The sequence below is a fragment of the Rhinopithecus roxellana genome, chromosome 2, assembly GCF_007565055.1.
Source record: "Rhinopithecus roxellana isolate Shanxi Qingling chromosome 2, ASM756505v1, whole genome shotgun sequence".
Lineage (NCBI taxonomy): Eukaryota > Metazoa > Chordata > Mammalia > Primates > Cercopithecidae > Rhinopithecus > Rhinopithecus roxellana.
Window position 1 is genome coordinate 89,155,491 of NC_044550.1, and position 14,108 is coordinate 89,169,598.

At 37.7% G+C, this 14,108-nt stretch overlaps 1 protein-coding gene and 1 pseudogene across 1 annotated transcript in view; one reads left to right on the forward strand and one right to left on the reverse strand.

The window, feature by feature from the left end:
• The window catches only part of C2H4orf45 (chromosome 2 C4orf45 homolog), a 130,669-nt gene extending 120,132 nt beyond the window's left edge, over positions 1-10,537 (reverse strand). Inside the window, exon 1 of the mRNA XM_010383170.2 lies at positions 10,342-10,537. Within this exon, the coding sequence (XP_010381472.1) occupies positions 10,342-10,405 (64 nt within the window). The 5' untranslated portion in view covers positions 10,406-10,537. The remainder of the gene's footprint in view (positions 1-10,341) is intronic.
• Positions 5,016-5,210, forward strand: LOC115893548 (annotated as a pseudogene).
• Positions 10,538-14,108: the final 3,571 nt, after the last annotated feature.

The window sequence follows — 14,108 nt, forward strand, 5'->3', positions numbered from 1 at the left end:
GGAGCCAGAATAGTTTAGATCCTTGCTGCTCAAAAGTGTGGTCTGGGAACCAGCAAGGTGGGCATCACCCGGGAGCTTGACAGAAATGCAGACTCTCAAGCTCACCCCAGTCTCACTCTGTTGCACAGGCTGGAGTGCAGTGGCATGATCTTGGCTCACTGCAACCTCTATCCCCAAGGTTTAAGTGATTCTCCTGCCTCAGCCTCCCAAGTAGCTGGGATTACAGGTGTGAACCACCACACCTGGCTAATTTTTATATTTTTAGCAGAGACAAGGTTTCACCATGTTGGCCAGGCTGGTCTCGAGCTCCTGACCTCAAGTGATTCCCCCCAACCTCGGCCTCCCAAAATGCTGGGATTACAGGAGTGAGCCAGCACAGCCACCCCAGAATCTGCATTTTAACAAGCCTCTCGGGGGAATCATTTCCACATTAAAGTTTTAAAACCATTTGCTTAAATAATCTTAGATTATTTCTTCCTGTACTTTAAAAACCTGCTTATGGCTTCAGGCTTTGGGAAATAAGGTGTACTTGGTTGGCTTATTAAGAAAAAAAAGAATTTCAAGATGGTTTTGTGTCCTTTCCCTAGCACCAATCTCCCCCCCAGATAATCAACTTCTCAAGAGAAACAACAAAGCTTTAAAAAATTATTAAATTCATATTATTTGCAGGTGCTTTCATTTCATTAAACCATGATAGAAAACCTTACAAAATATGTACTATATCCCCCAAATTACAGATGTTTTAAAAACTGAGTTCAAAAGAGTTAAGGGGAAAGTCCACATTGGTGTCTAAGTTTACAGTTTTTGCTTGCTAAAGCAGGATCTTCATGCTTACACCCATTTCCTGGTAGGTAGCACAGGGCCTGGCACACAATGAACAATCAACTCATCTTTAATTGAATAATTTTTTCACAGCCTGTTTCAACAACAGAAACTTCTGTTTGCTTAATCAAAAGCATTTCACCCTGATTTAAAGAAGTGATACTCGCAGCATGCTGCCCAGGCGGACCCTGCTAAGCTTGCTCTGCACACCCTCCTGCACCCACCACGGCCACTGTTCAGCAGCTGGAAGATGATGCCTAGTGGACAGCAAAGGCTTTGATGAATACGTGAAGGAACTAGGAGTGGGAATAGCTTTGCGAAAAATGGGCACAATGGCCAAACCAGAGTGTATCATCATTTGTGATGGTAAAAACGTCACCATAAAAACTCAGAGCACTTAGAAAACAGCACAGTTTTCTTGTACCCTGGGAGAAAAGTCTGAAGAAACTACAGCTCATAGCAGAAAATCTCAGATTCTCTGCAACTTTACAGATGGAGCATTGGTTCAGCATCGGAGTGGGATGGGAAGAAAAGCACAATAACAAGAAAATTGAAAGATGGGAAATTGGTGGTAGACTGTGTCATGCACAATGTCACCTGTTCTTGGATCTATAAAAAAGTAGAATAAAAATTCCATCATCACTTTGGGCAGGAATTAGCTACGAGAATGAACAAGCTCAGTTCAATGGACAAATCTCCATACTGCTTCTTTTTTTTTTTTTTTTTTCATTACTGTGTTCAATTATCTTTATCACAAACGTTTTATATGCAGCTGTTTCAGTATTGGATTAATTAGGATCATCCCTTTGGTTAATAAATAAATGTGTTTGTGCTAAAAAATAAAGAATAAAACAATGAAGAAGTGACATTAACATAACCTACAAAGTATCAACTTTGGAAAATTAAATAAAGCCATGGAAAGGCAAATAAATCCTCCTCCCTTCCATCTTAGCTTATGCAGTAATTATTTATATACATATATTTATATATTATATATATTTATATTTATGCATATATAAAACAAAACCAAAAAACTTGAAGACAAAGGTTGGTTCAGGTGCTTTTCAAACGAATGGCAGCAACTGATTTTTTTTTTCTGCAAATCACATCGTGTTGAGTTAGATGACCAACAATTTAAGATAGGATTGATTTGGAGCTGCTGTCACCTATAGATAAGCCTTTCATGTAACACTTACAGTTTTGTAAAAAGTAATAATACGTCTTATGAAAAGAACAGCATTTGATGAAGGACAATGAATGAGGTCTCCCACTTTTGCTATTATGATATGATAGCAATGCCTAATTATCTAATATGTCCTTAGCAAATAAATCACTGCAACTGGATATGATTAAGCTAACTAGATGTTTGGCAATTTTGTTTTAAATAAATGGCCTATTATATTCTATCAGAAGATCATTTCCAACTATCTTAGCTTTTAATTTATTATTTTTGAATAGGCTGAAGAATCATGGTAAGGATATATGTATATTGTCTATAATATATCTTAAAATAATAGAACAAATTTCGATTCAGGGTAAACTGCATGCTACAACAACAGAATAAAATGCAGGTAAAAATAAAAATAGAGAAATAAAATGCAGTTTAGTCAACCAAATGTTTCAGTACCATTAAAATGTGTAAGCTTTTGTCATGAGTTAGTTTTTAAAAATCTAAAAGAGTTGTCTTGTGGATTATAGTGCTGGGACTTAAGCTGAATTGCAGTAGGACTATTTTATTATTTCTTCAAACAGGAAACCACTGGCAATTCAGTGTGAAGTCATTTTCTATTTTTAAAATAATTGAATCTGAGACATAACTATTAGTATGACAGTTTCACAGAGCAAAAAATAAGATGAATAAGTGGGTCTGAAATGCTGGCTAATGGAGCAATACATTTTGAAATTACATATACATTTATGTACTTCTCCTACCACTTACAGTTTCATTCATCATATCGTTTTCTGGCCATTTCCTAGAGAGTATTTCCAATTCTAATGTATTTCTAACAGAAATTTCATGCTGTGATCACTCCTTTGTAAGGTAGAGTTCTGTAATATTTCTGATTTACATGAGCAGATTTTCTGGTAGGTATATGATGGCTGACTAAATATATTAATACTTTTATTTAGTCAGTAATCTGGATGTAAGGCACATAAATACCCCATACAAACAGGGAGTAGGCAGAGGTTTCCCTCCTTCTGATCAAGGCTGTGTGGCCTTCAGCAAGTCACTTAACTTACCTGAACCCTGAGGATTCCCATCTGAAAAAATAGGTTAAATGAGATTATCTGTCATAGTGCCTTTTAAATTTTATGTCTTATATTGACTATTCATTAACTATATTTAATTTGAACCAAGTAGGAATTAATGAAGAAAAATCTGAATTAAAGAATATATTTTTAAATAAATGTAATTTTTCAACATTTTTTTTTCCTTTGAGATAGGGCCTTGCTCTGTTGCCCAGGCTGGAGTACAGTAGTGTGATCATAGCTCACTGCAGCCTCGACCTCCCAGGCCTAAGCTATCCTCTGGCTCAGCCTTCTGAGTAGTGTAGTAGGTGTGCACCACCACACTCGGCTGATTTTTTAAATTTTTTTGTAGAGATGAACTCTCTCTGTGTTGTCCAGGCTGGTCTCAAACTCCTGGGCTCAAGTGATCCTCCCACATCTTCCTTCCAAAATGTGAGGATTATAGGTGTGAGCCACCACATTCAGCCCAAGTTTTAAACTTAAAAATTGCATAGGACCTGGAACTGGGTAAACAAATTAATGTCATTTGTATGTAAACAGATGTTTTAAAAATTTTTTGTTTATAAGGTTTTTATAGTAAAATCTTTGTAATACAAAAATAACATTATCTAGGCAGGGTGCAGTGGCTCACACCTGTAACCCAGCACTTTGGGAGGTGAAGGCGGGTGGATCACTTGAGTTCAGGAGTTTGAGACCAGCCTGGCCAATACAGCGAAACCCCATCTCTACTAAAAATACAAAAATTAGCTGGGTGTGGTGGAACATACCTGAAATCCCAGCTACCGGGGAGGCTAAGGCAGGAGAATCCAGGCTGAACCCAGGAGGCAGAGATTGCAGTGAGCTGAGATCGTGCCACTGCACTCCAGCCTGGGCAACAGAGCAAGACTCCATCTCAAAAAAACAAACATGATTATAAAATCTCCTCACTATGTCATTATAGAACTTAGCAAATTGGCAGTAAAACATCTGTGGAAGAATAGCCAGCAAATACACATTTTAAAAGTACTGATGATTAGCTTGGCCTGTTAGATTAAAACTCACAGTTATCGAAAACATGGATTATAGAAATCACAACAGCATCTGACTGTGGGAGGATTGACTGGGAAAGGACATACAGGAACTTTTTTAGAGTGATAAAAATATTCACTGTCAATCTAAAAGTGCATACATAAAGGTGCTCACTTTGTAAAATGTTATCAAGCTAAAGACAAATTAACGTACTTAATAGAGTATGTTATATATCAACTTTTTAAAAAAGTTTTAAAAGTTGGATCCAGTGATAGTTTTTTCAAAAAATTTTGATTCCTTTATTAATTGAAAACTAAATAAATTCCAAGATCCATCTGCAATGTAGGAAGTAACTTATGCTCTATGATACTCAAAAAGAAGAGAAATGAGTGGGAAACAAAACAAAACATATGGCTGAGTTTTGTGTAGTGTTATGTGAGGTGATTTCCCATTAGTTCTCAGGGTTTTTGGAATTGGGTTTGTGTTTCGTTTGGATGCCACACTATGCTGTGATGGATATTTAGATTGAGCAAATCAACCCTATTATGTTCTGGTTATCCAATAGATTATAAGCTTCTAGAAAAAAGAGAACTTTTTTCATGTATATTTTTGTATCCTCCCATACTCATGGACAAGTTTTTAGTATTTAATTGGCATTCAATTTGTTAAATTGGATTTCAAATATGTAGGATAAAAAATTAGCATCAAAAATTTATTTTAAAAAGAAATATATCAAAATTTGATACAAAAATAAGACTTGATAAGTGATCAAATTAGTTACGTAGTCAAGGTATACTAGATAAATATATACTGTGAATCATCACATAGAATAATGAAGTCTCAGTAGAAATTTTTAAAAATGAAATTTAAAATAACTGTAGTTATAAATGACAAATAAAAGAATAGTGTTGGCAGGGGAAGGGATGGCAGGCGTCATGTCTGGCTGTGAAGGTGGCAAGAAGAAGCCACTGAAACAGCCCAAGAAGCAGGCCAAGGAGATGGACGAGGAAGATAAGGCTTTCAAGCAGAAACAAAAAGAGAAGCAGAAGAAACTCGAGGAGCTAAAAGCAAAGGCTGTGGGGAAGGGGCCCTTGGCCACAGGTGGAATTAAGAAATCTGGTAAAAAGTAAGCTGTTCCTTGTGCCTGAGGAGATGGTAACCCTTTATTTCATCCATATTTAAGCATCTGTATTCCCTGCCATAACATCTTTTGCCACCTATAGCTGGAATTAAGTGTTGTCTTGGAGCTGTTGTACATTTAAGAATAAACTTTTGTAAAAAAAAAAAAAAAAAAAAATAGTGTTGGCTGGGTGTGGTGGCTCATGATTGCAATCCTAGCACTTCGGGAGGCCGAAGTGGGCAGATCCCTCGAGCCCAGGAGTTCGAGAGCAACCTGGGCAATATGGTGAAATACGGTGAGACCTCATCTCCACAAAAATACAAAAATTAACCAGGAGTGATGGCACACGCCTATAGTCCCAGCCACTTGGGAGGCTGAGGTGGGAGGATCACCTGACCCCAGGGAGGCCAAGGCTGCAGTAAGCCATAATCGTGCCACTGCACTCTAGCCTGGGCGACAGAGCGAAACCCTCCCTCAAAAAAAAAAAAAGAAAGAGTAGTGTTATGCCTATGCCAAGAGAAAGCAACATTTCCTTTATTTATTTAATTATTTATTTATTCGAGACAGAGTATCACTCTGTTGCCCAGGCTGGAGTGCCATGGTACAATCTTGGCTCACTGCAACCTCCGCCTTCTGAGTTCAAGCAATTCTTATGCCTCAGCCTCCTGAGTAGCTGGGATTACAGGGGTGCGCCACCATTCCCAGCTAATTTTTGTATTTTTAGTAGAGATGGGGCTTCACCATGTTGGTCAGGCTGGTCTCAAACCCCTGACCTCAAGTGATCCACCTGCCTCAGCCTTCCAGGTGCTGAGATTACAGGGCGTGAGGCACCACGTCCAGTCAAAATTTCACTTTAAAATTAAATTAGAAATCAATAAAAATCCTATGAAACTCTTAGAAGTGCTTTAAAGTAACTCTCAGAATTGCTGCGAAATTCCTCAGTATTTTCTCATCCTCTCTATATATTTTTTTACATTATCGACATCCAAAATAATTTTTTAATGATTTCTCATGATATTTTATTGTCTTATGTTAATTATTAATAGTGACAAGATATTTTTCACTTTTTTATCACAATTACACAATATTTGTATGGATTAAATCAATCTTTTGTTTGCCTAGCCTGGGTACTTCGCTCAAACTAATGTTTTCATGAAAACATGGGCTTTATATTAAGAACAGTTCCAAACATGGAGGAAAGAGCTCCAAGCCCCAATAGGTTAGAAAGGTAGTAAGTGATGGGCCTTATAGGAGTTAAAATTATTATTCTTGAACAGCTTAAAATTTGATTTCTGTGAATTGATTGCAGTACCATTTAAGACACAAGCATCCCTAAAGAGTTGAATTTGGCTATAATCAAGCCTGTAGAGCCAAATTCAGTTTACAGAGACTAAAGGAACAAGTTAAATGATATGAGAAGGAAGTAATTGACAAATTCAGAATGTGGACATCTCTGCACCATAACTGATCCAGTTTCTGCAACAAGTAAATGTCAGGGAAAAAAGGGAAGACTGCATCAGTTTAAAAGAGACAAAAAGAGAAAACACAACTGAATGCAATGTGTGTTGGATCCTTAATTCTCAAAATCAACTGTAAAAACACATTTTAGAAACAATCAGGAAAATTTTATTATAGAGTTGTTAATTACATGATGCCAAAGGATAGTTATTAATTTTATTTGGTACAGTCACAGCCATGTGGCTATGTAAGAGTAAGTTCATATTTTTTGAGATGCACAATAAAATATGTAAGTGAAATAGTATGATATCTGAGCTTAAAATATATTGCACAAGAAAAAGACAGGAGAGATGTGAGTCAAATGTGGCAAAATTTTGATAAATGTTGAATATGGGTGACAGGTAAGTGGGAGTTCATTGGGGTGTTTTAAAATAGTCGCAATAAAATTTGTAAAAGGCAAAGGCAAAAAAGGATTCATATCTACATCTTCAAAGTAAATAAAAACGATTTTAAAAAATATTGGTGGGGGCCAGTTGCAGTGGCTCATGCCTGTAATCCCAGCACTTTGGGAGGCCGAGGCGGGCGGATCACTGGAGGTCAGGAGTTCGAGACCAGCCTGGCCAACATGGTGAAACCCCATCTCTACTAAAAATACAAAAAATTAGTGGGCATGGTGGCTCACATCTGTAATTCCAGCTACTTAGGAGGCTGAGGCACGAGAATCACTTGAACCCTGGAGGAAGAGATTGCAGTGAGCTGAGATCATACCACTGCCCTCCAGCCTGGGCAACAGAGGGAGACTGTCTCAAAAAAAAAAAAAAAAAAAAAAATTGTTGGGCTTTAAATACATATACATTGTTCATAGTATGCACAATCCTCTAAAGCTTGTGGCATTAATAAGTTATATATCTGTTTGTATCTTTCACCTGCTAATTCTGCTCTCTCTAGATATAACACAAGAATATAAGAGAACAAGAAAAATAATTTATGCAAAGTATTCATACAAATTTGTAATAGCAAAAATTAGGAAATTATAAAATACAGGAGGCTATGAAGCTAAGTATTATGTGTCAGTATAATGAAAGACAGAAATCTATCAAAGGTGATAAGAATTTGAACTATGTAAATACATAAAAGTAAGTATATACTCTGGCGTAAGTTAGAGGAAATTTTAAGTATTAAGACTCTTGCACAGTTCCAAATGACAGAAAACCCACCCCAAACTGGCTAAGGAAAAGAGGAAATTTATTGGTTGACGAAAATTAAAACTTAAAAAGGCACAAAAATCTCATCAAAATAGATCATAGACCTAAATGAAAAAGTAACATTGTAAAATGTCTAAAAGAAAATACAGGATAAAAATCTAAATGACCTTTGTTTTTTTGGTAAAAAAGTAAAAAACAGACAATACCAAAGGCTGACAAGGATGCAAAGCAACAAGGACTCTCATTCATTGCTAATGGAAATGCAAAATAGTATAGCTAGTTTAGAAGACAGTTTGGCTTAACACAGGATCCAGCACTTACTCTCCTAGGTATTTATCCAGTTGATTTGAAAACATATCCATGCAAAAAGCTGCACATAAATATATACAGAAGCATTTCTCACAATTGTCAAAAACTGGAAGCCACCAAGATGTCTTTCAATAGGTGAAGGGGTGAACAAATTGTGACACATCAGCACAGTGAAATATTATTCAGTAGTAAAAAGAAATAAGCTATCAAACCATGAAAGGATGTGGAGAAGCCTTAAAATGATATTGATAAGGAAAAGAAGCCAATCTGAAAAGACTACATACTGTATAACTCCAGCTCTGTGACATTCAAGAAAAGGCAAAACTGTGGCGACAATGAAAAGATCAGTGGTTGCCAAGAGCTAGAGGAAAAGGGGGAGGAGGGAATGAATAGGTGAAGCATAGGAGATTTTTTAAGTGGTAAAACTATAATGTATGGTACTATAATGGTGAATACACGGTTCTGTTAATTTGTCAAGACTTCCATATACTTAACAGCATAAAAAGCAAACCTTAATGGATGCAAATTAAACAAAAATTATTTAGGAAATTGTGGGGTTTCAGGAAGGAATTCAGACTGTGACAAGAAAATCTAACTGTATTACAAGTGCATAAAACAACCTTACTGAAGAGGCTAGAAAGAAAATGTGCTGACCTAAATAACTTTGGAAATGAATAGTTTGTAAGAATAAAGAAAAAAGGAATTGCAGATTAGCAGGGTACTCTAGTTGACAAAGTCCTTCTCACAGGAGTAAAAAAGGGATAAGAGTGAGGAAAGAGATGGTTTTCCCAAAGCCAGTGAGTCACAAGAAGGGGAGTGGATGAGATGGATGATGAGCAACACAAATCATAAATGCCCACCAAAAACATGCATTTGATTATTTTTCTGTAACATTGTAAAATATGCTCACAATTTGGAAAAATAAATACATAAATAAGGCCAGGCACGGTGGCTCTCGCCTGTAATCCCAACACAGGCGGGTGGATCACTTGATGTCAGGAGTTCAAGACCAGCCTAGCCAACATGGTGAAACCCCATTTCTACTAAAAGTACAAAATAAATAAATAAATAAATAAATAAATAAATAAATAAATAAATAACCAGGCATGATGGCATGTGCCTGCAGTCCTAGCCACTCAGGAGGCTGAGGCAGGAGAATCACTTGAACCTGGGAGGTGGAGGGTACAGAGAGGCAAGATCGTGCCATTGCACCCCAGCCTGGGTAACAGGGAGAGACTCTGTCTCAAAAAATAAATAATTTGGAAAAAAAGGAAATAAGATAAAGTTTAGTTTATGTCTTACAGACTTACCATAATTAGTCATATTCTATTTTTTAGATTTTATTGTAATTTCACACGTACTACCCAAATCATTTAAAGTAAGTTGAACAAACAGAACGAAAACCAATAACTTTACTAGGCTTAATGCATATCTTGCTCAAATTTTTATCAAGCAAATATGTCAAGTTTATAATATTTATAACTTTATAATATTACGAGAAGCTTAAATCGGTGTTAATAAAAATTTGAAGAAAAGTATTTTTTTATTACATCAAAGAAGTTTCTTTGGCACAAACCATAAAAGCTATGCTAATTCAAAGATTCCTTTGTGAAAGTTACCTCAGATGTAGTGACAAGTGCTGTGTTAAAGAGGTGTTTATGATGACAAGATGTTGATGATCAGACTGAGTAGGCATAATGAGACAGCAGTATCATGTCAATTAAACATCGGTGGGCCGGGCACGGTGGCTCACGCCTGTAATCTCAGCATTTTGGGAGGCCAAGGCGGGCAGATCACCTGACCTTAGGAGTTCAAGGTCAGCCTGGCCAACATGGTGAAACCCTCGTCTTTACAAAAATACACAAATTAGCTGGGCATGATGGCAGGTGCCTGTCATCCCAGCTACTCAGGAAGCTGACGCTGGAGAATCTCTTGAACCCAGGAGGCGGAGGTTGCAGTGAGCTGAGATCACACCACTGCACTCCAGCCTGGGAGACAGAGCAAGACTCTAGCTCAAAAAAAAAAAAAAAAAAAAAAAAAAAAAAACCCAGCAAACAAACAAACAATAACATATGTGATCATTTCATTGTTATATCCATTATATAAAATCATATATGAGAAAAAGCAAATTTAGATCTCCTTGTGAACGCATACACAAAAACTATTTACCTGTAAAAATCATTTGTTTTCCCACAGTAGTAGATGTTGGCTTTTGGTATGATACAGATGCCATGGCTAAAGTCTTAACTGTGCTACTGGATTTTATTCTTCGGCTTCTTCAAATCAGTTAAGCTGCACCAGAAAGAATGAAAGACTCTGCAGTCCTTCCTCTCCCTGCCTGTGACCTGAACCAGGCGGTTGCTAAAGACTCTTCATGACAGGGAGACAGAATGTTCCTCCCAGAAGAGTTCCGCATTCCAATCTCCAAGAGCAGAGAGATACTGCTGTAGCCTTCCCAGAACTTGCATCCAGTGATAACTTTTCCCTATTTGTCAATATCAAGTCAGAATACACTTGTTCACAGGCACTAGATCCAGTTCGAGCTTATGTCCCAGATAATCCGGCAGGCTCAGTCACTACTGTCTTTCAACATTTCACAAAGAATGTCTTGCAGAAATATGTTATACCAAAAAACAAAAAGCCCCCACAAACCATGGTTAAATATATTTGACAAACACTGACAAGATAAAATACAGTAAAAAATAACATTAATAAATTAATGAGATAATTACACACAGATGTGTATATATAGGTATATTTCCAGTCTCATATTTCAGTCCCTCCTTAAACACCGCTTGTGCTTTGGTCATGTCAATTTATCTGTGGTTCTCAATCTGTGCAATGCTTTTTCATTGTTCTGAGTCTTTACACGTACAATTTGCTCTTCCTGTAATGCAAATATTTCTTGTCCTCTGACAGCCAAGGCCCACATCTGCTCTTCCAGGAGGATGTCTGCAGACACAGCTAAGTGCTTTCTTCTTCATGTCCCTTTAACCTCTTTAGCACTGTGTTTAGACCTATCTTTTTAACTCACCATTTTAATTATTTGTCTATTTTATCGATCTCCCTACTAGAATCTGACTTCTAGGAGTTTATGGTAAAAGTATACTTATTTATATTTCAATTTCCAGAGACTGGTATGCAATAAATAGTTAATAGATGTTTGTGGGATGAATAAGTATATGATCAGTAATTCTAGCTTGCACAGAAATATATCGACTACCTGATAATCCATTGAGATAAATTCTAACAGTAATTTTGTATTCAACACTAATATGTGGAGTTCTCCACTGTAAATGTAATACCTTTTATATTTTGAGAATTATAAGAAAAATACTATATGAACTCTGGAAAGGCTTACAGTAGGCTTATGGTAGGCAAAGAGATGCGCTACTCAGGTAGGTTCCCCTTCAAGGAAGGGCTTATAGCCCAGCTGGAGGAAGGACTGTCAGTAGACAGTGTCCAGATGTCAGCACCTTCAGGGTCTGCTTTGCCTGCAGAGAGCAGCCTCCTCTGTCTGAGGTCAAGCCTTTTCTAGGGGAGCCTATGTCAGGTGACTGAATGAGGTAGGGGTATAAGGACCAGTCATTTCTCACCGAATCGGTCAAGGTTGTGTTGAGCCCTTGCAGTTCTTCCTCCCCTGAGCAGTCCTGCTTCCTCTCCTTTCCTTTCACAGGTATTGAACCCAAATAACCACCTTGCCCCCCACTTCCAGAGAAACTGACCTGAGATAACTAGACAGCGTAAGCACGTATGCACAAATGTATTATACAAGAGCGCTTCTCATTTTAACCACTCAACCCTCCTAACCAGAAACTGAATATATTTCCCCAGTGTGGGCAACTAGAGTCAGTCGCTGCTGTGTTACTGATCTTTGGTGTCCTTTTCTTTGGTCCTGACCTGAATTACACTCTTCTTTACCTTCCTGTGGCCCGCTACAGTTTCAGAAGCTTTCCTACTCTCTCTGCTGTTAACTAATTCTAGTTCCTATAGTCAAGGGCTCTCTATCTCTAGCTGAAAGTATCTTTCTTTGAAAAGCTCCTAGTTGTGTCTTTGAAACTACCATTTTCCAAGGCGCCCAACTTTGAACATTCCTAGAAGAGGGAAGCCTGCTCACGTCACTTGTGTTTTTAAGGATGCTGAGAAGAGAAAGGAAGAAGGAACCTAAATGAAGAAAGTAATTCTTTGGTAAACAAGTCAGAAAATAAATGAGATTTTGGCTTTTGTTGGAGGACTTCCCATTAACCCTTCAGGGGAAATGCGGGCTTCTGCTTTGCCTTTGAGACTGTTAAAACTCTACTCTGTTGTAGGCTTACGGTCAGACATTCGATGGCAAAGGCTGGAGGGAAGGGAAAACATGGGAGAAGAACCAGGTTAGCTCTTCTCCATAAAATTATTCCACTAATTCAAGACATATTTAGATTCATTTGTTTTGTGTTGTTTCAGTTTTCAGAAATTTAAAAATTTATTTCACAAGTAACATATTTATATAGTTTCAAAGTAAAATCCTTAAGGGATATTCAGAGAAGTCTAGCTTTTATTCTTGTTACTTCCTGCTGTTCCCTCCTTTTTTTCTTTCAGGAAACATTTTTAAAAATATAAATACAAGGCCTGGCACAGTGGCTTACACCTGTAATGCCAGCACTTTAGGAGGTCGAGATGGGCGAATTGCTTGAGCCCAGGAGTTTGAAACAAGTCTGGGCAACACAGCAAGACCCCCATCTCTACAAAAATTAGCTGGGCACAGTGGTCTGTGCCTATGGTCCCAGCTAGTCAGGAGGCTGAGGTGGGAGGATTACTTGAGAGCTCAGGAGTTTGAGACTACAGTGAGCTGTGATCATACCACTGCACTCCAGCCTGGGTGACAGTGAGACCTTGTCTCAAAAACAAACATATATATATATGATTATATCCTCCCCTTTCCTAAAGAAATAGTAGCATACTGAACATACTGTCTTTTACCTTGCTTTTTTCTCTTAACATCTGGAGAGATCACTCCATAGCATTACATAAAGATATTTCTCTCTCTCTCTCTGTCTCTCTCTCCCTGTCTCTCTCTGTCTCTCTCTCTCTCTCTCTGTCTCTCTCAGTACAGCTGCAAAATGCATTTACCAGTTTATTCAACCAGTCCACTATTAGTGGTCATTTGGGCTGTTTCCAATTTTTTTGCTATTACAAAAATTGCTACAAAGTATAGTTTTCTGTATACGTCTTCTCATATTTTTTGCAGACATCTTTGGGATAGATTCCTAGAAGTGATATTGCTGGGTCAAAGGAAAAAGACATATGTAATTTTGCTCAGTGTTGCTAACCCTGCCACCATGGTGGTTATGCCATTTTGTATTCTCATGCACAATACCTGAGAATGCTGATTTTTATACGGCCTCACCCACAGACTGTGTTGTCAAACTTTCTAATTTTTTTCAGTATGACAGGTAAGAAATAGTAACATCGTAAGTTACACTTCTGTTCTTGTTAGTGTGATTGTGTTTTCATGTGCGTCAGGGCCATGTGCATTATATACTATGAACTGTCTAGTCTTATCTCTTTTTCTATCAAATTGTTGACTTTTTTCCCTCCTACATTTTTTTAAAATGAGCTAACATTCTAAAGAAACACATAAACAGAGAATGACGATACAATGTAGTAAGAGTAATGATAATTGTAGTAATACATTTAGTAAATACCTGATTTCCCAGTCATGGGAACAGAGAGGAAGGTTAATTGGCCGGGGCTGGGACGGAAGCTGAGGGCTGATGATGTGGTGAGGCAGGGTTTCCTTGAGGAAGTGATGTTTGAACTGTGTTGTAGAGAATGACTAGGATCTAGACAAGGGACAGGGAGCTGGAGGTTGGGGTGGGTGGTGAGGGCATTTTGGGCAAAGGGCATAGCTTGAGCAAAAGGCTGGGAGGGGAGAAACAGCCAATAGCATGGTG